The sequence below is a fragment of the Xiphias gladius genome, chromosome 2 (assembly GCF_016859285.1).
Source record: "Xiphias gladius isolate SHS-SW01 ecotype Sanya breed wild chromosome 2, ASM1685928v1, whole genome shotgun sequence".
NCBI classification, from domain to species: Eukaryota; Metazoa; Chordata; class Actinopteri; order Istiophoriformes; family Xiphiidae; genus Xiphias; species Xiphias gladius.
Window position 1 is genome coordinate 11,478,797 of NC_053401.1, and position 26,468 is coordinate 11,505,264.

Sequence of the window (26,468 nt, forward strand, 5' to 3'; positions counted from 1 at the left end):
AGCTGTCTCTGAATACACACTTTACTCATAGTACCCTGCATTGATTTGTTTCACTCCATGCAGGTCAATGTGCAGTGAAACTATGTCTCTCATCGATGTCACCGACATAAATCCTTGTATCAATCTTATGAGGTGTCAAAAGCAATGACGTATTGCAGCACAGGAAATATGTGGGAAGGCAAACTAGGAATTCAAAAAAAGTATGTGAAAATGTAAATGTCCAAAGAAGCAATTCCTGTGAAGGTAAATGAAGTCTCCTCTCGACAAACGCAGTAAACAAACATGACTGATGGTAGTGTAAGGCTCATATCTGAGGGAAAAAAAACAAAGCAACGCAAAACCCCCCTCTGAGGTTTGAAGCAGTACATTTTTATTTATTAAGTGGTTGGTTTTAACATTCTTGTCACATCTGAAAGGCTTCTCTAACTCTTCTCAGGTTCTCTAGACTGTGAGTTTTATAACATATTACAACTGATGATGAAAGAAATGACAAAGTTTGAAAATAAAAAAAAAGTCCTAAGAGTCTCTTGAGGTTTGATTGCTGTTCTCTTCTTGATACATCCCAACAAAAATGTCCTCTTTCCAAAGGAATGAGATACAAAAAAAGACAACTAATTGTGGAACAACGCAAACTTGCCTCAGTGTTAAACAGTGACAGAGCAGTAACTAGTCAGACATGTTTGAAGCATATGGTCAACCAACAGTTAAGTACAAGTCAATAACTATTGTGACTAATATAACTATTATTTATACCATCCGTGTAGGATGAATCCATATATACATGTTTCCAAGACCTTGTCACATTAGCGTTTTCAGTTATAAAAATAAAGTTTGGTCTTTCCTTTTTTCTGGTTTTCTTCCATTTCATGGCTTTCTGTTTGAACATTAAGACATATCTACATTTGGTCTTCCTCAATCCTTTCCTCCCAACTCTCCTCATGTGCCAGTGTTTCAAAGACTACCTCCAGAGCTCTGATCAAACAAATGCAGCCCCCTTAAGTTTGAGTTCATGAAAGCCCATTTTGAAAGGAACCGTTGCAGCATTTAGTCTAAAAAAAAAAAAAAAATGGAGATTTTATTGGTGAAGTTAAAAAGAAAAGTTCACTAAGTTTATTTGAACAAGCCCCTGCATTTATTGTTAACTGGACATAAAATTTAATGTAAACTTTGAAGTCAGGAAAAGTGAAGTGTTTCGCTCTGAAGAGGCATGTGGGTTTCTCAGTTTGTATGTTTTGGCCCTTTTTCTGATCAATATTAGCACCACCTATAGATGGTTCCCAAACAGCTGCTGTCAATTCAAGCCTGTTACACCTGCTGCTGCTTAAAGTTGAGATAGGCACGTCTGTTTTCGAGAACTCACTAGCACCCACGTTGATATGATGCTGCACTGCTGCCAGTTGTGGTTTTAGCTCCCATTGGCCAAAAATTGACTAAAAGCATTACAGCCATAGCCAAGATGCACAGTACAGTAACACTGTATGATGCCTATATTTTGAACACCATTATCTTGGTGATATTTAGGGTGATGTCTTGCAGTTAACGGTTTCTAATGCCTAAAGCAGTATGGCTGTTACACCAAAGGTGACCTGTCTGCAAAAACATGCCTTCAAACACACATTACTCCTCATAATATGAGCAGCCCCATTTTCCTGCTTACTAAATTGGACTCTCTCACCTTTACATGAGTGATTTACCACCTAAGGTGTGTTTTGCCTGTAATAGCGCACCTTAGAGTTAATAGCTGAACTGATCTGTTATATACTAACATAATCCATGTATTGTGACTTATGTCTTATTGAAACCTTGCTTCACACAGGCCCACGGTTCTCTTGTAACCAGGGGCTGATAAGTTAGCTAATATATAGAGGTAAAACAGGGTATGGTCAAGGTAAAGGAATCACCCTTCACAAGCATGCAATCTGTCTAAGCAGAGAAGGCAGAAAATAACAGTGACCACTGGAAAATGATAGAAGTGGTATTAGAAAAAGGTGCACACACAATTCTTGAGGAAAACTGCAAATATACTCTGGGCTCTCCCATATTTTGACTATACCCTGTAATATTATGAACATTCGATCATCTAATATAAGACTTGGTCTGCAGAGCCTGCTGTTGGTCACTACAAAGCAAATACTGAGTAAGACTATGGGCTGCTAGCATGAAGAATATTACAAATACAGAGTAAGGCATCAAGATGTGTAAGGAAACATTTACATGAGAAGATAAAGAGATTTTCAACTCTAAGGCAGGCAGCTAGACTTACAGGATCAAACACTTTGGGTATGGGTTTTCTCCGTTAGATAGCAGGACACAGTGCTCCAATTGTCAGAGGGAAAATGTCAGCAAAATTAGGTGGACGGGAAAAGTGGATGGAAAAAAAAGGAGATGAAAATGTATTTTCAGTTGATCTGTGGTAATGCTAAGCAAGTGGTTTTTGAATATAGCAAATTGTTACCACCCTCAACATCCTATATAATGTCTGAATATAGAGAAAAGATGAAGATTAACTGATCTGAAATGCTAATACCAAAAGACCCAAATACATTTTGTGTATCTGTGTAAGACTGTAAGGGTCTTACACAGTTTCCAGTCTGGTTCCTGTGGATGCCACGGTCCAGTTCTGATTCCCTCCCTCTTTCTCACTCACTCACACACACACACACACACTCACACACACAGACTCACAAACACACACACACACACACACACACACACACACACACACACACACACACACACACACACACACACACACACACACACACACCACACACACACACACACTCTCTCATGTCCATAGTCTACTATGTCTTCATCATTTTACTAAAGGCAGTTTACCGAGAGCAGAGCAGTACAAATCAGTTATCTGCATATGGATCTATATTTACATACTTTAGTAAGTAAATACAGATATATAGCATTAGTGAGCAGACTCTCCATGGATAGCAGCGCCACCGTCCAGCAAGCTGGCTGGCTTCATAATGAAACTGTACAAAAAAATGTCAGATTCCAACAATATATTTGGTTCTTAAGCAAAAGGAGGAAAATCCTTTGTACTTCACTCCTGTCATGCTCGATTGTTCCTTTTGTTTGTTTCCTTTCATCGCTGCTCTGTGCTCATTCCATTCCTCCGTTATTTTTCCAATTGAAAGTTTTGATTCACTTCTTCATTGTTAGGGGCTCACTCTTCCATTATCCCCGGTGGACTGTGAGCAGAGAGAAGAACAAGGTGAGGAAAGATGAGAACAAAGGAAAGAACAGAATACAGACTGTACGGGGAAGGATCAAGAGATAAAGGAGGGAAGGAAGAGGTCATTGTTAAGAAAGATGCAGAAAAAAAGAGCAACAGCCAGACAAACAGGAAGATTTCTAATGAGCAGAGTGGAGAAATAAGCAACTCAGAGGCAGAGAGAAAACAGAAAAAAAAGAAAAAGAAGCAAACTGTGAGAGGAGAAATAGACAGCCATGAAGTGGCAGAGTCATACTGTAGGTACTAAACTCTCGTTATTCTTACGCTGTGTCTTTCACCATAACAGGGATTTGGAGCGGGTACTGACTCCTTTCCTCCTGCTGGCTGCTGCCGTCGCTGCGTTACGATGGCTTCGCTTGTGAGACTCCAGGTACAGCTGACAAAAACGATTTACAGAAAAGATCATTTACACAGATTGTCTGAAGCAATAAATCCACACAGTATGCAGATGCATGCAAAAGTTTTTTGATAGTTTTTTTTTTCATTACATGAAATTAGACTACTGGTTTAGATATCTTTAATATCACACTACAGGCAGATAATGAGCACACCTGATTCTATCAGAATCAGCTGATATATTTGGAAACCAAGGCTTCAACTAACAATTTTATTGATTATGAAATTAATTATTTTCTCGATTGATATGTTAATCATTTGAGCTATGCAATGTCTGAAAATATAGAATAATGCCCCTCAAATTTGAGGGGCATTTGATTTAAAACAATATAAAGCAGAGAAAAGCAGTAAATCCTTACATTTGGGATGCTGGAAACAGAGAATATTTGAGTTTTCCTTGAAAAATGACTTTAAAATAATTAATTTACTATCAGATCAGTTGCAGGCTGATTCTAAATCAATTTCAGTCAATTATTTGACTTTTCATTTCAGCTCTACTTGATTCAGACTGTGTTTTAGCCAGAGGGTTGGCAAACTACCACAGCAGTAAATGAAGGACAACAATTTATGATAGAATAAAGAATTGCTTCTTACTATCCTGTCATTTTTTTTAATGCCTCTCATATGCAACTTATTACACATCCTAATCAGTGATTTGGTTGGAAGTCTGATTTTGTATTAATGAAAAGAAATCCATTATATGGAATTCATATGATGATTTAACTGACATTGAGTGTTATTTCTTAGGAATTAGGGGATGATTTTTCAGTTAAGTCAATTCAAGGCACTCTGCGTCAGATCTGAGGTTAAAACCAAGACACCAATTCTCTTTGTCTAGAGTCTTCATGAGGGCATACAAAGTGACGATAATCATCTTATCCACTACACTGTGTACCCTGACAATGACCCCCTCAGACTGGAATCTATAGATAATTTTCACTGTAGCACTCTACTTTGTTTGTTCTTTTTAAGCTAGTCAACAAGTGTTATGTCTTACTAGGAAAAATCAAGTATTTCTTAAAAAAAAAAAAAAAAAACGTAAGGGAAACTGAAAATCCAGTACCTTCTTAGCAAAGGCTCGTCCACACTGGTCACAAGCATGGAGGGAGAAATTCTTGGTCACCCTGACTTCAGTGGACGATGTTCCTGTGCCGCTGCTCTCGGACTGGGCATCATGCCGTCTGGTGTGTGGTGGCTGGTGGCTGGGCAAGGTGGTGGAGGAGGAGTTGCGTTGGTGTGTGTGTTTTTCACTGCGGCGGGTCAGTGGTGGGCTGATGGGGCGATGCTGGTGGGTCTGCTGTCTCTCCTGCTTACGGGTGACAGGAGGGGAGGGGGCGATTGCTGGCGATGAGAGGTCCTGCTGTTTCCGAGTGACGGGGGCAGGAGGTGGGGCGGAGGAAGAGGAGGAGGAAGAGGAGGCTGAAGAGGAGGTAGGGCCAGTTGTGGAGCACTCTTGCTTTCGTGTGACGGGAGGTGAAGGTGAGGAGGAGGATGACGAAGAGGCGTGACGTCCGTTCACTTCCTCTTTGACGCCGCTGCTCGTCCTCTTGTTTGGGCTTGTACTGTTGAGGACTACCTCAGCTAGCCTCTTCACCGCCCTGCTCTCCAGTTTGGGCATGATCTTGGCTAGGTATGCAGATGACTTCTTGTGGACTACAGTCACGTGGCGCAGGACATCACGTTTGCGACGTGACTCGTAGCGACAGAGGGGGCAACGGTAAAACTTAATGAAGATGTCGTTGCCATCTGTGTGCAGCTCAATGTGCTTTGTTAAGTTCTGACGTGAGCTGAACTGTCGCTTGCACAGTTTGCAGAAGAGCTGCTTGAAGTCAAAACCCACTGACAGTTTGGTCATTTTGGTGGCGACGCCCCCACTGCACATGCTGCCTCCACGGGAAGATGATGAAGATAAGGATGACATCATCTTTGGGCTTGATGGGGCTTCCTCCTCCTTCACCTTCATGGCATTGTGTGCCACAGAAACACCTTTAGCTGTCCCAGTGCTATCACTTGGAGAAGGGGCCGGACTACTGTCAATATCCTCGTCGTTTTCTTCATCTGAGGGTTCTACTGCTTCCTCTTTCACTCGGATGTTGTTGCTAAGGCCTAAGTTGGTGCTGCTGCTGTTAGCAGTAGCTGCTGTAGTAGCAGAGATCGGCATGGCAGCAGACCTGTTACTTTTGATGCTGTATATTTTGTGGACAATACGCATGTGCCTCTTCAACATGAGCTGAAATACACAGATAAAATCAAAGATCAATCGAAACATCTTCCTCTAAAAATTACACATACATTCATGTAACTAAACACCCACAATTTCCGGTTGTGTTCTCCTACCCTGTTTGGATCCCCAAGGATAAGGACAACCCATTTAAGATGAAAATAAATAAGTATCCGCTGGTACAACTTGGGAGTACCTTTAACTACTACTACAGCCACACCTAAAGAAAGCAAAGGCTAGAGCTCCAAAATGCCAGTAGTGCAACTAACCAACCTGGGAGCTGTAATTCCTCTTGCAGAGCGTGCACCGACATGAGGCAGGGTTCACCTGTGGAGAGGCTGGGAGCTGACTCTGAGGTTTGGATTGGTTTTGGTTTGAAGGCGTTGTTTTAGAGTTCACAGGTGTGGACTTGGAGTTGTGGCCACGTGTTGGAGAGGAACTGTTGGTCTTCTTCGGAGGTGTGACCTCCAGAGAGAAGGGCTGGCCAGGCCGCGAGGCAATGCTGGGTGTGTTGGTGTCCCTCCGCAGACCACGGTGTACCTCGTCAAAGTGGCGGCGCACGTTGGCTTTGGTAGCAAAAGTTTTGAGGCACACTGGGCAAGATTTTCCAGTAGGTGTGCTGAGAGTCCTCGGCCGACCTCCAACATCAACAAGAATAATTATTATTTTAATTGACAATTTACTCTGCCCCTCCGGAGCTGCAGAGTCTGGATCTGTGACTGCAAACCACCTACTGCCCCCATATTCATGCTCAACACCAACTATTTCAATTATTATTATTATTATTATCATTATCACTACTGTCTGGATTCCCCCCCTCAACTGTCCAAAAACAGTGCTGCCAAAGCATGAAAATACTATTTTAACAAGTAAAAAATAACAGAAAAAAAAACACCAAGATCTATATATATATATATGATATATGATATATGATGTATATGATATATATATATATATATATATATATATATATATATATATATATATATATATATATATATATATATATATATAGAGAGAGAGAGAGAGAGAGAGAGAGAGAAAGAGAGAGAGAGAGAGATATAAATACACAAACACACTCACTTATGTATACATACATATATACACAAATGCATATATACACACACATCTATACACACACACACACACACACACACACACACACACACACACATACACACACACACACACACATACACACACACACACACACACACACACACACACACACACACATATATATATATATATATATACACACATAAACATATATACAGCTCTGGAAAAAATTAAGAGACCTCTGCCAATTTATCAGTTTCTCTGGTCTGGAGGTTGGGCTGGCCATGACAGGGTCTCAATCTGCTGGTCCTTCATTCACACCTTGATTGACCTAGCTGTGTGGCATGGAGCATTGTCCTGCTAGAAAAACCAATCCTAAGAGTTGGGGAACATTGTCAGAGCAGAAGGAAGCAAGTTTTCTCCCAGGGTAACCTTGTACATGGCTTGAGTCATGTGTCCTTCGCAAAGATGCATCTGCCCGATTCCAGCCTTCCTGAAGCTTCCCCAGATCATCACCGATCCTCCATCAAATTTCACAGTGGGTGCGACGCACTCTGGCTTGTAGGCCTTTTCAGGTCTCAGTCTAACCATTAGACGACTAGGTGTTGGGCAAAGCTGAAAACAACTGGACTCATCAGAGTAGATGACCTTACTCCAGTCCTCTATGGTCCAATCCTTATGGTCTTTTGCAAACCTCAGCCTGGCTCTTCTTTGCTTGTCATTGATGAAGGGCTTTTTTCTAGCTTTAAATGACTTGAGTCCTGCCCCTATGGAGCCTGTTTCGAACCGTTCTCGCCGTGCACTTCACCTCGAGCTGCCATCTGCCATTCTTTTCAAAGGTCGCTTGATGTCATCCAACTGTTGCTGAGTGACATTCAAATGAGTTGATGGTCATCCCCGTCAGTGGAGAGTCGTTTTCGCCCTCTGCCGGTCTTTAGCTTTGTTTTCTCCAATATCTGCTGCTTGACCTTGTTCTTATGAACCGCCGTCTTAGAAATTTTAAGATGAAAGCAACCTGACGCTCACTGTATCCCTCTGCCAGTAAAGCCAGAATTGAACCCTTCTTTTCCTCACTCAAAACTTTTCTTTGGCATGGTCAATAGTTATTTTGTGATTCCAATTACGTTTGAGGTTCTACTAGCACTGTTTTTACCTTCCAGCTGGTCCTATTGCAAGAGGCTAATGATGACCACAGCAGTGGTTTTTATACTTCCTTGTTAAATAAGATTTGGTTCAGGTAATCAACTAATCATTACCTCATTAAGTAGAATGAGGTGTGCTTGTGTTTGAATTCAACAGACACTGGAATGGAATGGCTGTCATACATTTAACATGCTGATTTCAGAAAAATTTGCAGTGGTCTCTTAATTTTTTTCAGAGCTGTATATACATACATACATAAACACACAAATACATACATACACATATACATACACACACATACATACACACACACACACACACACACAAATATAAATGATATATTTTATGTATAATACATGCATGTGTGTGTGTGTCTAAGTCATTCATAACCCCCTTGCTCATGGGGAAATATTGGGTCTCTGTAAATACAACTAGAAAGAGTATGGTCTAGACCTGCGATATAAATAAAACTGACTTGACTTGACCCTATATTAAAATCAATATTTTATAATATTGATCAATTTTTAAATTACAATATTTCATCTTTTTCATTGTTATTTGTGTGAACACTTACCTTTCACCATAGAGAGCAGGCTTGTGGGTACTGTTCTTGTCTCCGTGAACTTTCGGAGCTCCTCGAGTTTGGTCTGATGCATTTTGCGGCAGTGACGCCTGATGCTGCGGCGCGAGTTAAAGTCCTGACCACACAGACAGCAGGAGATTGTCACATCCTCAACCTAATGGCAAAGAGATAAACAAAGAGGGATGAGAGATTGACTAACGACAACAAACAAGGCAATGTAGAAGAGCAGATCTTTGTGCGTTGGTCAGCATATGAATATGCAACCAGTCTCAGAAGTGATGGGTATTTATCAAATGAATTTAAAGATGTAGATGACTTTCACTGCATGTTTACTCCTAAAGTACCCCACTAGTGGAACCCTCCTCTTCAGGCTGTGGCTGCTCTTCTTTAGCTTCCTCCTCGGCCTCCCACCTCCTCTGTCCCTGGTTCGGTCCTGGGCTGCTGTGGCTCTCTGGGCCGCCACGCTGGCTCGCTTGGTTGCTGTCCACACCGTCCACTGGTTCTCCTTCCCATGCCACTGGACTCTCTCTGGCACTGTAGAGGACATTGAAACATAATATCTGAGACATGGGAAGGATCTGAGCGACAAACTTTGGCTGTAGTACACTAAAGTCAAGTCTACACCAGCTACATTTGTGTAACATTTAAGTTATAGTACATCTTATGCCATCAGCATACCACCGACCTGGGTGTGTGTGATGGATATCTAGCCAGTTCCTCTTCTGTGGTGAGGTACTGGAACACGGCCTTGGTAGTGGTCTGAATGGGCTCCAGTCGGACCACGTAGTCTGGTCGGCTGACTCTGGGATATATGGCATCTAATAAATCCTTCATGGCTACACTCTGTCTGTCATCACCCGACGAACCTAGAGAAAAAAACAAAAAACAATCCAAAAACATCTTTTAAAAATTAACATTAAAGTAATTAATAAAAATTATGTTTCGTTCAAGTTAGGTTCAATCAGCAATATTATACTTGCTCTTTATACAAAACTACCATATGAGTTCCTGACTGGTGCCAGTCACCTCTCTTACAGCTGCTGAGATATTCAGTCCTTTTAAACAGGAAGACTTGGCCCAGCTCACTTTTCGTAGGAAAGCTTGAATTTTGCAGGGCCTCTGAACAACCACAGTGTTCATTTTTTTTCAAAACCCAAGTAAACAATGGTACAGCATTTGTTAGGTGTAGCATAACAGGTGTGAGCTTACCACACCATTGTAGTTGGTTGATATGAAACATCCAGCAAATTGCGCCTTGTCTTACCAGCTGCTTCACAGCTTATTTGGGAATGAAGATCACAGATCTGAATGCAAAAAAAGCCAACATTTAGCTTTTACGACTAACTAAAGCACGATCAGACCAATCACCTGAGTGACTTTGTACGCAGTGGAGGTCCCAGTGTAAACTTTAGAAACATAAAGTGGACATAACAATCTGAGGTCTTTTATCTGCAGCACCCAGCCCATCCAGCCTAACATCTATCAGTTACCAAACAGAGAATAAGCTAGAAATTATTACAAAATATAGATTTTCTTAAAAAAAGAAAAAAGGTAAGAAAACATGAAGGATTGTGGAAGAGGGCACAAGTTGGCTGTTTTAGTTTCCCAATACTTCTACTTGATCTTACTATAGAGCCATGTTTTACTTATAAGCCCTTTAAAAATGTACATTTATTCATAATAGTAGATAGTAGATAATAAACACAATGTAACCTAAAACATTCATTTAGCTATGAAGTCACCATTTGACAAATGGTAGTGTGACCTGATGGTTTGCAAGATAATCTTATTAATAAAATTACTGACCCCTTAACAGCTAAAACATGTGCATCAACAGCCGGTGTTTTCTCTAAAATGTCTTTGAGCAAGACATTGAACCCCAGCCTGTCTACTTCTTGTGGCAAATTGTGCATAGGTATCAGATAAAAGCCCCAAAATCTAAAAACACATCATCATCTCACAGCAGGCAGTCACTCCTTTTCCTCAATTTTCTTGTTTTTCTGAAAAAATCTAAAAAGCCACAAAAGAAATGGAAAAACACTTAATAAAGTCTGAATGTGGATAGGTTTGTGTAACTGCACCTATGTACTGAATAGATGAGGGTCTAGGGCTACCAAATATTTTCTATCCGTGCACTCTTGGTTTGGCACATATTTTTGTGCACAGAGCTTTCTTTTATAGCGAATTAAATTCTTTTTCCCTTCTACAGCGTCCCTGATTAGGGTATTCTTCTTTTAGTAAATGTGCAAGTTTCTTTTATAGTATTCTTCACAACAGGAGACAAACAGAGAAGACTGTGATGAAACATAATTCTTTTTTCCAACAGCGATCATACATTGGATAAAACCTAGCAAAATATAGTTGACCGTTTGTGTTGAGGTTGATTTCTCTTTTAAGAGTAGAGCAAAGGAATGTTAAGTAATAGAGAAATTACTTAAAAGAGCTAGGCTTCATCCTCTCTCGGAGTTTCCTACCGCTTCTAAGTGGCCAAGAATAGCGATGTGGACACATACTGTGGCTAATGAGAAGTAGATAAAACACTGATGGTGCAAGATCAAACTCAATTTTCTTAGTGATTTGAGGGAAGGGCAGAATAGAAACTGCACTTTGTGTAAGAGAAATAATTGACGTATTGAAGATGTTACAGTTTGTGCATGTGCATGTGAGTTTATGTGTGAATGTGTGTGTGAAGGAAGGACAAAGGGCTGTGGACAGACAGAGGAGATGAGAGGAGAATAATGAGTAGGAAACAGATGGCGTGAAAGAGAGAGAGAAAAAACCTTGGAGTGACAGAATGTGAAAGTAAAATGTGGAAGCTCCTTAGGAAATATTGAAGTAATCAGGTGATTCTATGCATGGGTTTTTGTGTAAGTGTGTATGGGGCCGTAGCTGAAGTCAAGTTTGATCCCTGCCTCATTCAGGGAGTCATTGTTTTTGTGATCTCAACAAGTTTGCATTGGCATGTCTTCAGCATGCACAAAAGCTCTAGCCCCAGCTCTTGGAGTTTGTGTTATACCTGTTCTGCCCATTGATTTTAATTTTTACTTTATGGGCATTTGTGTGTTTTTTTTATCTTTTATGTTTTTTGTGCGTTGACTTTAGGACTGTGAGAACAGGGCTATAGTTATAAATGTGTATGTAAATATATTCTAGACAGGTTTATATGTGTGTATGTGTCTGCATGCTAATGTGTTGCGTCTCTAACCATCGGATTCAGGCAGCCGTGACAGGCAGTAGTACTCTTTATGTGTGATGAGGTTAGGCAGGCCTCTGAAAAGACTGCGACACAGTTTACACTCGAAGATGGTGTCCACCTCCCTCAGCAGCATGTGTTTCAGCTGGCTGGTGCCTGCAAGACAAAGCAAATAAGCGATGATTACCTCCAGTGATTTCGGGGAGAATTATAAGACATATACCATGTACGCACAGAATCTCGTAAAACATCATCAAACCTGTAATCATGGTAGTGTTACAAAAGAAGCCTTGCCAAAGGGAGCACTTGTACATCACATTGCTGTCATGTTCCAATTAGCAATGCCCTAGACCTGATGGCTCCAGGTTACCTTGGCCATTGAAGGCCTCCTCTTTCCAAGGAGTATGTGCATTTCATGGCAAAGAATCTAAATTAATTTATATTTCTAGTCTTGTAGTTGTTAGAAAGGAGTCTGCAATATTGTATACTATTGGTCAGCCCAGTTTCAGGCTTACAAACAATATTTATTTCAATACACAGAAATGTTTAAGCACAACATCATGATGAAAACCTCAAATAGGAAAAAAGTCTTTCTGTAAGGTACAGGTAGATAACAGGAGTTAAACAGAGAGGAAGAGCTGATTACTTCCAGTATGTCGAAAATGCCTGTTGGGTAAATTTGCCAAATGCCAATAAAAATGTCTTTGCCCTTTTTAAAGGATTTTGTCTTTATATTAAGTGCTACTTTTGCAGTTATTGCCTTGTGGTTATTGTATACCACAGCAACAGGGGATAACCACACTGACCCACAATATTATGGCACTGCCTGGGAGCAGTGCAAACCATCCAAGGAGATTTGTTCATCACGCTAAACGTAATGTGGCTAGCTCAAAACACGCTTGGTCATGTAGGCAACATGAGAAAAAGCAGAAGTATTAAAATTGGTAGATATGCTTTACATACTCTGATATGCTTTACATACTCTAGCTCCTGTGTAACACAGGAATTGAAACTATTGGAACTAATAAAATCTGCTGCTGTGTTTAGCTGCTGTTAATGCAAATGAAGTATTTCCTGATACTGTTTTCCATCAAATACCTTTCCACCCGTGAACCACAGGAAGGCTTTATTGTGAACCAGCTAGGAAGAAGTGATCTTTAGTGATGGACTGCTAGCAACAGACAACTAACTTTTTTATTTTTTAAATATCGATCTACATCAATTACATTCTTGTGCATACTTCTTCTTTTCTTTTGGTGGTTCAACTGTATATACTGCAAGGGAAAAAGATGTAGACACAAGTGAACGACCACTCTCGACGTGCCTCCATCACTGGTCTCTGATCACAGTGAAATCAGTCAACAGATACATTCAAAAGAAAGGAAAGAAGCTATGACATGAGACAGTAATTAAAAAAATTAATGGACACTAAGAAAACAAACCTGAACGGAAGCATTCAATTATCTGCTGAATCCCAGACTTGGAGGTCTGCAGAGGCTGCTGGAGCAAAGGAGGATCTCCAGGCTCAACACAGAGACCTAGAGAGAGAAAGGGAAAGGGAGAGATTGCATTGTAGCAAAGGCAGCATTATAATTACATCAGAGTATGACAGTCTTTAAGAAATGCAGCATGACCTGGGAATTCTGGGGACCTGGTAAGATACAAGGTATATTGCAATGTCCTTAAAGGGTACACCCAATCAGAGTCAGACAATGAGATATGTATGGAACAGTGATTCACTCTGACCTCATTACCTTGTTGCACACACAGCACACACACTCAGCAGCAGCAGGACATTTGTATTTTCCTTTTCAGATCAGTATTCCTTAGTTGTATCAAAGATGTGAACATGAATGAAAAATAACTCTCACAAATGAAATCTCTTTGTGATGCTTGTTTTGAATGACTTAAACTCAAGTGGGACTGTTGGAAAACATGCAGTTGGTGGCAGAAGCATGCCGAGGACAAATTTTTGTCCTTAGTCCAACAGTGGTCAGAGACAGTGCAGAGTCTGTCACTTCAGCATGGGTGTCACACAGTGCCACTTTATCTGCCCCATCAGGAACGTGACCAGGAGCAAATTCATTGATGTGTATTGGAAAATGGTTTCGCCTTTGCTCAACCTCAATCACCGGAGCAACCCTGATGATGATGGGGATTTATATCTATATAATGACCTGCCTTCAAAATCTGCATGATGTCTATTTCCTTAACAAAACAGGTTGGTTTTTCTTCTGCCAAATCTTTAACAATCGGGAATAAAATACTGCAGAGAACAGACTAATTTTGTTTTCCTAAACCCAAAACACGCTTTATTTTTCTTTTGTATAAAACATTAAATATAAAATAGCAGGAGTGGGGATTTGGTTCCTGCATTATTGATGCAAGCTTACTGTGGAGCCATGACCCACAATGGGCTACTGAGATCATTGTGGGGAGGTAAAGTGCCCTCATTCTACCTGATTCCATGCATTTTTTTCTTTAATTTCAACAACCTAATTTTATATCAACACTATAAAAACACACAACACACATTTCATAGAGAGACAGGCATAAAAAGAAAGAGGGGTAAACAGCCAAAAGAGCAGACCAATTACATTCACAAACACCACAATAGACCCTGTAATCACCTCAAATGCCTACGTCTCATTTCTCACATTATACTGATGTGAAAGAAGGTGACAGGGAGAACATCATTTCGGCAACAAAAAGAGCATTTTGTAACAGTGATGTCTGGGACAAAGCTCCAAATGAAACATTGTCAATGTGATAAAGCTGTGACAAATATCCTCTCTTTGTTCTGTGTTGAGGCATGTGCCTCAGTTACAGCCTGCAAACTATAATTTATGTTATCCAAGATGCACTGTTGTCAATCAGAGGACAATGCTGTGCTTTGTTAATTTATGACAATATATATCAAATGATTGTTGTCTGTATTGTGTTTTTAACCAGACTGATTTTTTTTTTTTTTGGTTTTGTTATTTCTAAGATTAAGGTACTTCTGTTCAGAAACCAAGACTACAAGTTGATACCTTGCATATTTTAAGCCTTGTTGGCCCCGCACATGCTGGAATGCAAACAAATAAAAGCACACAAACCCATACCACATGGTAAGCAGTGCAACATCACCAATCAGTGTGTGTTTGTGGGTCCGTGTGTAGGTGAGTGAAAGACAGACAGAAGGCAAAAAGACCAGCAGACAGGCTGACACACCGAGAAAGATGCAGACAGAATGAGAGCTAGAAGTTTGAATGACATCTATGTAAGAGGTTTTGGCATAGAGCGAGATGGAGATTATGTATTAATGTGTGACAGAATGTGTTTTCCTCATCCCCATCCCCCCATAACTCTCCCAGGCAAACTGCTATAATCCCAGCGGGGCAGGTCACTGACCCATCGACCTTTGCGCCCCCCTCTGCAAGAGGGTCAAAGATCATCCAATCCAAAAAGTCAGTCAGCACAAACAGTTTCCTTTTACTATGATTGGTGCAACTGTTTTCTTAGCAGCAAAGTTAGAAATTAACTCACAGTAGCAGGATTTACAGAAGAATCAAGACATCTACATCTATTTTTAAAGGAGACCATGGAAAGAAGGAGGAAAGCGAAGGAGACAGAAAGGCAGAAAAAAATGTGGGAAGGCAAGCTGAAAGGAAGGAAACAAACATGCCAGCATTCAACAGAAAACATTACATCATCATAATGGCAGCTTTGATAGCCTTGTAGTACATTTTACAATTCACTATCGATGGGTTAGCTGGGCTTTAGGGAAATGCAACATGCTAGCTGTCAAGTGAACTAATGACACCAAACTGCCAGCAGTGAATACCCATGGTTTCTGAGGGAGAGTGATTACAAACTGAACAGAAATAATCAGACATTCTTTTTATTCAAACAATATCTTTCATGAATCTTTTTTGTTTTTTTAATTGATGTTTTTTATGTAATTTGTAAAAAAAACAATAACTCCTAGAAACCAGGGTAAGGACATTTCTTATGTCTTTGTCTCAACTCCATGATTTACTTTTCAGGCAGGACCAATTTCCTACTGTGTTAATGGCCCTGTTCTATTAATTTTTTTGGCTCCTACACCAGCAGATATGACTTCCAAGTCCATGAAAACAATACAATAGTTACACAAAAGCTAGTGCAATAAATCAAGTTCCAAAAAAAACTTCCATAAATGTTTGACAACGTAGGCTAACCAGTGGGGCACACTGTGGTGATCAAAACCAAAGGCAACTCTTCTTTTTAGCTGCCATTTTCTCTGTGAGAACAAATCATTTGATTATAATCTGAGTCCACATCCAGCCTTATGGAAATGCTTGAAATCCTGTCTGCCAGGCAGACAGATGTAGTCTGTAGGTAGATGAACCAAAGCAGCAGGAAGTGCTGAGTACTGAGTGGAGAAAACCGTACCGACCTGTGTTATGACCATGGCTGCCGTTTCTGGTCTGCTGAAGCTGCTCCTCAGTCTGGCAGCTCTGGTCCCTGGTCTCAGTGGTAGTGCTCCTCTGGTGCTCAGACTCAGGCAGCAGAGGGGGAATGGGTTTCCACAGAAGCTTGCCCAGGGGATGGGCCTGGGAGAGAGAGTCGCCCTTTTCCTCGACATTCATTGGAGTTTCCTTCTGGTCCCAGTTCTCAGACAGCACCTCAGTTGAAGCTGAGGTCTGGAGTTGGGCTTGATCAGAGGACTGATCTCCTCCATCAGGCTGCGCCTGTGGTGGATGCTGGGTGTCTGACTGGAGCTGGCCTTCCTCCATCTCTGTCTGTCCACCACTCTGTGGGAGCAAAACCAGATAATAAAACATGAGCTACAGAAACAGGGGGACACAAATCATGAACAAGGATGAAACATTATTGTAGGTAAGTCAATAAAACACATTGATGTGATATTAGATTTTGTCAGATCACCAAAAGTCAACCTTGCATTACGAAATTTTAAGTTCCAGATCATTTTCCTGTTCTCTTGGTCAGACAAGGATACGGTTACACACTGACCACTAAAAATACTTAGTACATAAAAAAGCACTAAGGTTTATAAAATATAAAAAACATGATCAGAAATATTGAAATAAACTCAACAGCAGAAAGAGTGCCAATCATGAATTAAAATGAACTATCTGTCCTTGAAAAATAAGAAAAAAAAAAAAAAAACATCTTGCTGGACAGAATGAGGGGTCACCACAGCAGACTGCAGGTGTGTGTGTGTGTTGCTGTCATGTCTCTTGAGCATGCAGAGATTTTGTAGGGGGACATTAACCTTGAGCACACAGCCACCCTTCGGCAGATAAGTAACTCCATGTCAGCTCTTCAGCGTACACACATTCATCTGTATGTGCAAGTGGTGTGTTTTCGTGTGTGTGTGTGTGTGTGTGTGTGGGTGTGTAGCTATGTCTCTCGGCTGCACCTCCTTTTTTCTCTAAGTCCCCAATTTTTTCTCCTCTCCCACCCACCAATTTATCCTCATTTTCTCTCCCTGTCTGTCTGACCCCTCGTGTCCCCCCTGCCCTTGAAGAGGAATAAATGACTCCACCATTCAGGCACATTAAAGCACATCACGACAGGACAAGTGGGCCCCTTGGACACTCTGTCATCCTCTCTCTCTCTCTCTCTCTCTCTCTCTCACACACACACACACACACACACACACACACACACACACACACACACACACACACACACACACACACACACACACACACACACTGTGCATACCACAGCATAATCAAATGACCACAAAATAGCTCAACAGTATGTTGCACATGCTCAGGGAAGCCATTTGTGCAGTACAACACACACATAACCTATTACAACCATTGAACACAAACAGTTGTATCTCAACCAGTGGCTCATGGCCTGTAGGAAACTGAAGAGCTGCCTAACTCCAACCCTAAAACTTGTGTGTTACTTTGGCAAGAAAAGGAGAATTCAACATCATGACTGTCCAGCGAGAAAAGCAAAAAGAAACACCAAGGAGTGTCACCATTCAGTTAACATATTCATTTATCAGTCAGTCAGTTAATCAGTTCATAACAATTTTTTTATTTTTCACTGGAAAGCATGAGAAAAGGGTACTGATTAGAGTAGGTGGACTAGCCACGAATTTCCACTTGCTGCTCAATAAAACTACTAGGTAGAATGACGAATAAAATAGACAAGTGAAATCTGGATTAAGCAAACTGGATTATAATTATAATGACTGATTATTTAACATGATTCATTTTCCATATTTATATCAATAGGCATATGCCCTTCATCAAAGTATGATCTCATCAATTACTTTCATTATGGTCCTTAGTCTAAAAGCTATTTGTTTTTTGACTAAGGATCTTAATATGTGGCAGACTGTAATGAAGATAGGTTCTGAATAAAGTACTGGCATTATATGAGCAACTACTGTAAAATAATCTCTGAGGTGCTTCCTGGAATATAAGTACGTATATTGTATTGCCTGGTGAACATCTAAATGTCATCAGTGTAAAGTGGGGTGGCTACAAATGAGTGGTTTCATATGCTAATAGAGAGCACTGTGTGTGGTAAACTAGGATAAAGAAAACAACATGGTGCTGGTAATTTGAGATGTGTGAAGTTGGAAATACTGTATATTCTATATTCTCTATTAAAGTTTGACCATTACATGATGGTAGTTGTTCAAATGACATAACAGAAGTGTGTTTTCCACAATCTGACAGTGAAGGGAGAAAGACAGGACAACAACATCCAGGCATTGTTGTCTTTTTTTCAGTACCTGTCTGCGGAGACAGTGAGAGCTCTTCCTCCCAGTTGACTTCTGGGCCTTCACCATGCTGCCAAGACTGGCCTGCTGCACCACACGTTCACTACCAGCAAACACCTGTGACCTGCAACCTGCAACAACACCCCACATGAGCCAAGAACTGTATTTCATTAAGTACCACTGCTGCTGCATGTAGTTCTCAAATATAAAATGCTTGTTTACATCTGTAGTTCAGCTTAGTTTATCAAAACATTTAAACAGATAAAAGTGCACATAGCCTACCTGCTGCATCATTGATACTTAAACATTTGTTTAACTGTAGGAAAGTTTTAGTTTGCTGGTTTTTCAGAGTATTCCTTATATTCTAAAACCCCCACACACAATAACCAGATCCACTTTTTTATTTGAAATTACAACATTCAATAAGTTACAAGTACTGGCAAAGTACTTATAATTAGAATACTGCCAAAATGTATACCCAAAGCACATTTGTACGCTGATATTTTGAATGAAAGCATGTATAGTGCATAAAGAAACACGCAGCAAACATTGCAGCTTTATGTGTTTACTGGCTGCAGAGTGCTTAGAAATCACCAGCCCACAAATTGGATCTAAATAGAAAACAGAATTGAATATTTTTAGGTCATGGTTCCCAACAATTCTCTTTCGGCTGCTAGTCATATTGCTGGCAGGAACATTAAACCCTTGTTACCTGTACCATAAGCCGCACAATCTCCGTGTGCATTTAAAATGAATACTATGGCCTCCCATACATAGCTTATGCTAATAGATATATATGCTTTACCCAAAGCACCTTACAGTTCTAGGGCCACTGTTACTGCATATATATATATATGGATCTGCATTAAAAAAAACATTTATAACAAGTAATTTTACACAAACAAGTTGTATAGTCAACATACACGTATATACTGTATACTGTGTGAACTGGAAATAGTTGGGAACCTGCTTCTGAAATCTGTACTGGGATTTTGGATCAATGTATATCCATCTTATTTCTGGCATATTGCTCTGGTATACAACCCATTTATGGCATACTAGAGAATGCGTAAGAATGACCATTTTAGTCAGTTTTCGTTATGTGCATCTCTCAATGCGAAATAAAGTTAGGGTTTCTGGGACAAATTCACAGTCTTGATATGAAAGGTAATTTATGAGCCCCGACATATTAAGCCATTGAAAATCACTATTGATAAGAGCCTCAACTAAAAAATGTCTGCTTCATTTCATAATGTTTTATTTATATTACAGCATCAATGATGAAATAACATTTGTTGCTGCCCTCCAGTGGTGGTCTAGTGGTAAAACTGTTTGATCCAACTCATCCACAGCCACCTGACACCGCATCAATGCTCATTTCCACTGGCGCGACATAAAATGCTTTAGCAGCACTGTGGCATGCTGAGCTGCCTTGTTGTTTTCTGATTTCTTATCCTTTGTGATACCTCCTAGCTACAACAAGTGCAGCCTTATTTGTCGTCAAGGTTATCGAACCAACTGAAATGTCTAGACTTCAAAAAAATTGACATTTTTTGGGTTCATTTTTGTCAGTGGATAAGCTTTAAATGCCCTAAGATCTGAATAGTGGAGAAATTGCGAGAGCTGCAAGTGACGGGTGCTTAATGTAGTCTGGGTACGACATGCTGCGGGTGTCCCAGACTTATGGAAATTTGGAACAAGCAGAAAACAAGTAGAAAACAAGCAGACACAAAACAATTAAACAGAAAATGACAACATGGAAGAATTAATCTTTGATTATAATTAAATCACATCTCTTAAAAGCTGGGGCCAATATACATTACTGTATTGTGTGATTTTACAGTGAACTCTCATAAAGTAGTGAATACATAGACTAAAAGCTAGAACTATGGGGAAACAAAGATTCAAAATCAAGAGAAAATTAGACAGAAATGGGAATACTGATTCTTTTAAGATCATACTTTAACAGACTGAATTACAATGAGCTTAAACCTACACTTATCGTGAAGATATTTAACAATACTGACAGTGAAAAGTAAGTGTGGTGGGGATCTCTGATGCTTCCTACCCCACATGGGTACATTTGTATTTCCACTGAAACTCCAGCAGAGGGAGACAAAGCTTGTACTTAAAGTGTGTTTCTAGTTGAAAAGTTTTGTAGTCTTGTGATATCTCCAAAAGACAAGACATTAAGCAATGAAGCAACCAAGTAACACAGACAAGGGCCCAACAGAGGGGTTGCCCCAACACGACGTATATCTTAATACAAAAGACGTGATTTAGCTGTACCCCTACACAAAAGCATGCACACAGATGAGTCCAGATTAGTAGGTAAAATATTTATACCAAACAGGGGCAGGTAAGATGGTTACATTTCACAACAACTCTGCTGCTTCACAAACCAGATTCTCTGCCAGAACAATGTCAACAAGAAACCACTGTACACCTGAAAAGACAAAGGTCAGACTGCTCTTATGGCCTTGTAATTCGAAATTAAAAACTTTGTGTAAATCACGTTATAACACAGGTATGGTGCTGAACACAAAAGTATCCCTGTTATTAGGAGGAGCTTTGAGTGAAATTTAAAGCAAAACAAGGCTTCTGCACCTGTATTCTGTGACCCCTGCGTCAGGACTTGACGATGGGTAGGATATATGTATCAGCAAATCCACTCTAAGGACTTGAAATTCCTTAATTTTGAGTATGCAGACGACAGGGTTCCGACAAACAAAATATGTTTGAGTCTCAACTGAAGAGGAGTGCACAAGGAAGCGTCAGTCTGTCAGAAGTGGACTGCAGTACCAGTCCAAAACAAATGTGGGTAATGAAAGCTGCTATGAGCTAGTGTCGTAATACATGGATTTAGTAGCATATATTCTACTCAGGTGCATCAAAACATCAAAATCTGTGTATAAGGTGAAGAAACAGGATAGATGCTAGATGGATTTTGACCTGGAGACTTTATTCCTGAACCATTTCTTAGCTCAGGTTTTCCTTGTTGAGATTTAACTGTAATAAAGACACGGTTCATTTCAAAGAGGGCTATTATATAAAAATAATTTATATTCTATCAAAATTAAGAGCAGGCATATTAATGCATTATGCACCTTCCCAGGTTCTATTTATATCAGGGAGGGAGATTAACACTCACCATTAACTACAATGGGAAATTAAGACCCTACTGACTACTGAAGTCAGGAAACAACCTCATTTAAAGGTCCTAGTCCTTTATTTTAAAAAATTAAGTTAATTTTAGTTGGTTTACTACTTAAAGGCATGCTAAATTTCAAACTCAAGTGGACGCATCCCTCTCTTACCCTACTATTCTCAAAGCAAACCCTTCCTGGGTAAATCTGTGTGTAGTCTGTGTGTTCTTCCCATGTTAGTGGGATTTTCCCGCCATAGTCTACAGATGTCGAGCTCTGGTGAGGATTCTACATTGGTCTTAGTTGTGAGTGTGACCTCAAGTGAAAGTGACTATTAAGTGCTGATCTGTTAGTTCTGTGGCCCAGATGACCTGTGAAGGGTGTTTCTCAGTGCTTTGCCTGATGCATGCTAGGATGCATTCTAGCACCCTGTCCTCCTGAATAGTAAAAAGAAGTTATGGGCAATGTATACGGATCAGTAATTTCAGACAAATGGTTAGTTTCAACACAAACACAAACACAAACACACACACACACACACACACACACACACACACACACACACACACACACACACACACACACACACCAACTGCAAATGAAAAGCTCTGTGCATTAGGGGGCATCTCAGTAAAACTGAGCTTTCACAGAAGTCAAAACCCAAAAGCTGCTTTAGTGCCCTCAATTACATCAACTGCATAAGTTTTATATGATAATCAAAAAATAGGTTTATCTTGGGATTCTGAGACTCATTTAGATGAATCGTGGCATCAAGACGGTTGCAAATCCCAACCCAAAATCAACAGCATTCTAATTACTTTGTTGAGAAGTGTTTCATGAAAATCTGACAAGCACCAGTCTGCTGGAGCTGACCCAGGCTTAAAAACCCCAGTGTGGACAGTCATCTGAGAACATATACACTACTTTCTTAGCTGACTTTTAGAGGGGTTAGATATACTAGAAAGGCTTAAAACAAACACATCCAGCCACACATGCACCAATAATACACTCACACACTAACAAGAGGGACTCTCTTGTTTCTATGGCAAGACAGACTTGGTTGTGAAGTAGTCACTCCTGTTCTGACTCAGGTAATGAGAGTGAAGGTGTCCTGGGGTTAAACTGAGAATTTGAGTTGACAGTTGGCATCCTTGGTCCAGCCTCCCAATCTACACTCCACTTACTCCTTACCACTGGATATCTGTAATGTTGACAGATAAGAGATTGAAGTTTTATTCAATCTCTTTGCAAATGTCAAGTTATTCTAGATAAACTAAATGTTAAAATATGCCAAAGTGTTTTGAGGACCGTTGAACACCAATAAGCTCCGCACTTAAATTTGCTATTGTTTATATGTTAAATATTTGGAAAATAAACTTACTGATGTCCGACCTTTGATTTTAAGAAACATATAACTCCTAAAGAAAAAATTATATTGTCCTGAATTTCCCATGATATGCTGTGCAAATGTCTTTGAGAAAGAAAGTTATTACCTGTTCTACACAAGCTGAAAGACCAATTTCAGAGATCAATGACAAAAAATTAAACAGGTATTTTCTTCCTTCCTCCTCTGCATAGAACTGTTGATGATGAGGGTAACACTGGAACATTGTCTAATACTGCAGAAAAAGATGAATATGAGCGTCTGTTAAAAAATGAATGGGCGAGATGAGTCCAAATGCCTGAGGTGCTTGAAAAAAATAAATCTGAGACTGACAATCCTGAGAAATAATTACTTATGGCTAAAACAAAAAAAAAAAAAGCCATTAAATTCTCCTCTCCTATCCACTAATACAACCCTGAATAAATCACCCACTACCTGGTAACTTACCCAGCTTCACAACTCACTACATCAGTAGCCATTTCAAATTTCAAGTCTACAATTTCCAGCTGCAAAATTCAGATGGTCCTGACACATTCAAAGTTATTTTCTCATACTAGCAAACAAGCTATCTGACATTCATTGTAAAAGATATGACATCCATTTCTCAATATTCTCCAATGTTACATATTTTTCAAATATGTTTAAGTTTCATCTCCAGCGATAACCCATAGCGATTTCTGTTTATACCAGCCAGAAATCAATTTGTTAAAGCGTTTCCCATTTGGGAACATGTCTTATTTTGGAAGACAAATCCTCATTTGCCCTTTCAGAGGCAAAAAATTAGGTAAATCCATGTCAGAAGAGCTGAACTTTCCCTTCTGTGAAACCTCAGCTTCTTTGCTTTCTATTAAAAAAAGAAACGTTAGGTTTTCACAATGTAAGAGTGTGGACGTATATGCTGTATGTTATGTATGCAGGTATCTGGGTGTATATGTTTGAATATATGCATGGTTCCAAAGCCAACAGATTTGTGGAAGAAGTCCCTGCCTTCTCAGTTATTTCTAATGGTCGTGTAGAGGCGGTCTGACAGGACTTCCTCCTAATGGAGGGACTCCACGCTCTATGACATGATGCTGACTCCTAGCAGACACAGCAGTGATACCACCTGACCACAAGATAGGATGGGAACAATGATGTGGCCAACTGACAGAGTTCCACAGTACTTAAAAATATACCTTTCTTCTGAGCATTTTTTTTTTTTTTTTTTTTTTTTTTAAAAACACACTATTACTGAATGGCAGAGTTCATGTTGCATGGCTCTGACCTTTTCCTGCCTTACTTTTGGATCTCCAGTTGCTGGTAATCTTGGGAATAGAGCCAATTGTCCTGTTTACTCTGTCAGCTTCTCACTGCAGGCATGTTAAGTCAAACTTGACACAAATGCATTACACACATACAGTAAAATATTTATACATTTTAGGTACTATAGTGTAAACAAAATAGAAAATAGATGGTATATGTTTAAAACCATGTAATACATTACCAAGTACAGGTGCAACTGGAGAGCAAGATGTGTTACAATGTAGCATATCCAGACCTCAATCTCATCGAACTAATCTGACAAAATTTACCCTATATACAGTACACACATTAAGGACATCCTACTAATAAATGGATAAATCTGCGTCTGTCTGTCTGTCTGTCCTTTGATTTTCTCGACGGCTGCTTACCCGATTGACTTCAAACTTCACCTGTGTATTGTTGAGGACCCAAGGCAGTGCACTGTCGACTGTGAAGGTTTTTGGATGAGCGGTTCCCGAGAAACATAAAAAGAGAAATATTAATTGACAGTCGGTTAGGGCTGGGGTGACTCATCCATGCAGCTGATTTCATCGATTAGACAACGGTGCGTTGCACAGATGGATGCACCCGGTCAAAGCATGGATTCCCCGGAAAACAAGCTGCAGCTACAAAACCTTGCACAGGATCATCTAACGCGTGGGACTACTTTAGACAGAGATCCAAGCTCTGCAAATTGTAAATGGCTTATCACAGCAGTACAACTGCAATGCACGGTCACTTGAAGCAAAAACATCTTTGAGCATACAGCAAGACAGCACAGTTTTATTTACTTTTTATCCCCACCCAAGTATAATATATAAGCAGAACAAGTAATTTATGCACAGCTGCTGCTATGGTAATGTAACATCAAAACATGAGTCTTCTAATGTCGTTATTTGACCATTGTATATTTTCTGTTTCCTTTAACGGCCATGTATGAGTGAGAAAATGGCTTAAAACAACTTTTAAATCATTTAAAATATTTTCCTTGCTGATGCCAAAAGATAATTGCGAGTGATTTTCTTAACTGTCTATTATACCAGGGATGAAATAAATCCATGTCATACCCATTTTAGGTTTTTAGTCAAGTTCTTCAGTAAAAATACTGATTCTCCAGTTCAGACAAAGGGTTACTATGACACACACACTGATTAATCTACACCCTCTTGCCAATTTATTAGGTACACCTAGATAAAAATAATGAAGTATGATACAACAGCCCTGCAATAAATCCTCCCTTCATGGAGATTATAATGTTCAGTTTCTATTGAATCTGTTTCAGGGGATGTTGATCTATTTTAATTGTCATTTTGGAGGCTGTCATTTGTCGTGCTGGTGAACTCTGCTGGGTTATACTGAAAGGTGTTCTTAATATTTTGTCAACCTTAATTCATATAAATGGGATTGACAAAATATTAGGGACACCTCTTAGTATAACCCAGTACAGTTCAACAGCACCACAAAAGACAGCCTCCAAAATGACCATTAAAATAAATCAACACGTCTTTCAAATAGATCTAATAAAAACCAAACATTATAATCCTTAATGAGGGGAGGATTTATTGCAGGCCCGTTGTATTATACAGCATTAGTTTTATCTAGGTGTACCTAATAAATTTGGCAGGTGAGTGTATTTCTCACAGCAATCCTTTTGAATTTGTGGTCCATCATTTTCTGATCAGGTATCTGATAAATAGGGTCTACTATTATTAATATCATAACACAGCAGTGATCTGGAAATTAGATGCTGATTATTAGATGACTGAATAAAATATTTAACTATTACTGAGATAACAAGCATGTTTTGAACAGGCACTGCACTAGTTCCATAAAATTACAATACAGCTTCTTTGTGTCCAACAAAAAAAAGATGCAAGGGAGCTGTTTCACTACCTCAGTTCTCTTCCAAAAGTTTCTCCACACCTATGTGAGTTTAACAGGACTGAAGTCTGGCTTCCTGACTTGTGTGAATGACAGACAAATGTCAGAACAACTCTTGAAAACGTTAAACATGCTTAACTTAGCCGAATGATATATTTGATAGTTTTGAAAATAAGAGGAGAAAAATCACATGAG

General features: G+C 39.7%; 1 protein-coding gene across 7 annotated transcripts in view; it reads right to left on the bottom strand.

The window, feature by feature from the left end:
* Positions 1-358: 358 nt before the first annotated feature.
* The window catches only part of znf800b (zinc finger protein 800b), a 32,028-nt gene continuing 5,918 nt past the window's right edge, over positions 359-26,468 (bottom strand). For 3 of the 7 annotated variants that reach the window (XM_040147075.1, XM_040147065.1, XM_040147058.1), the window contains exons 2-12: positions 18,594-18,712; positions 16,266-16,623; positions 13,288-13,383; positions 11,858-12,001; positions 9,338-9,518; positions 8,997-9,186; positions 8,644-8,806; positions 6,141-6,505; positions 4,710-5,876; positions 3,515-3,626; positions 2,745-3,206 (exon numbers count right to left, since the gene is read on the bottom strand). In XM_040147075.1, the coding sequence (XP_040003009.1) occupies positions 3,525-3,626; positions 4,710-5,876; positions 6,141-6,505; positions 8,644-8,806; positions 8,997-9,186; positions 9,338-9,518; positions 11,858-12,001; positions 13,288-13,383; positions 16,266-16,623; positions 18,594-18,650 (2,823 nt within the window). In that variant the 5' untranslated portion in view covers positions 18,651-18,712 and the 3' untranslated portion in view covers positions 2,745-3,206; positions 3,515-3,524. Of the gene's footprint in view, positions 1,050-2,744; positions 3,207-3,514; positions 3,627-4,709; positions 5,877-6,140; positions 6,506-8,643; positions 8,807-8,996; positions 9,187-9,337; positions 9,519-11,857; positions 12,002-13,287; positions 13,384-16,265; positions 16,624-18,593; positions 21,935-24,781; positions 24,818-26,468 lie in introns of those variants that run through there. The other 4 variants (XM_040147086.1, XM_040147049.1, XM_040147041.1 and 1 more) reach the window with 4 other exon arrangements.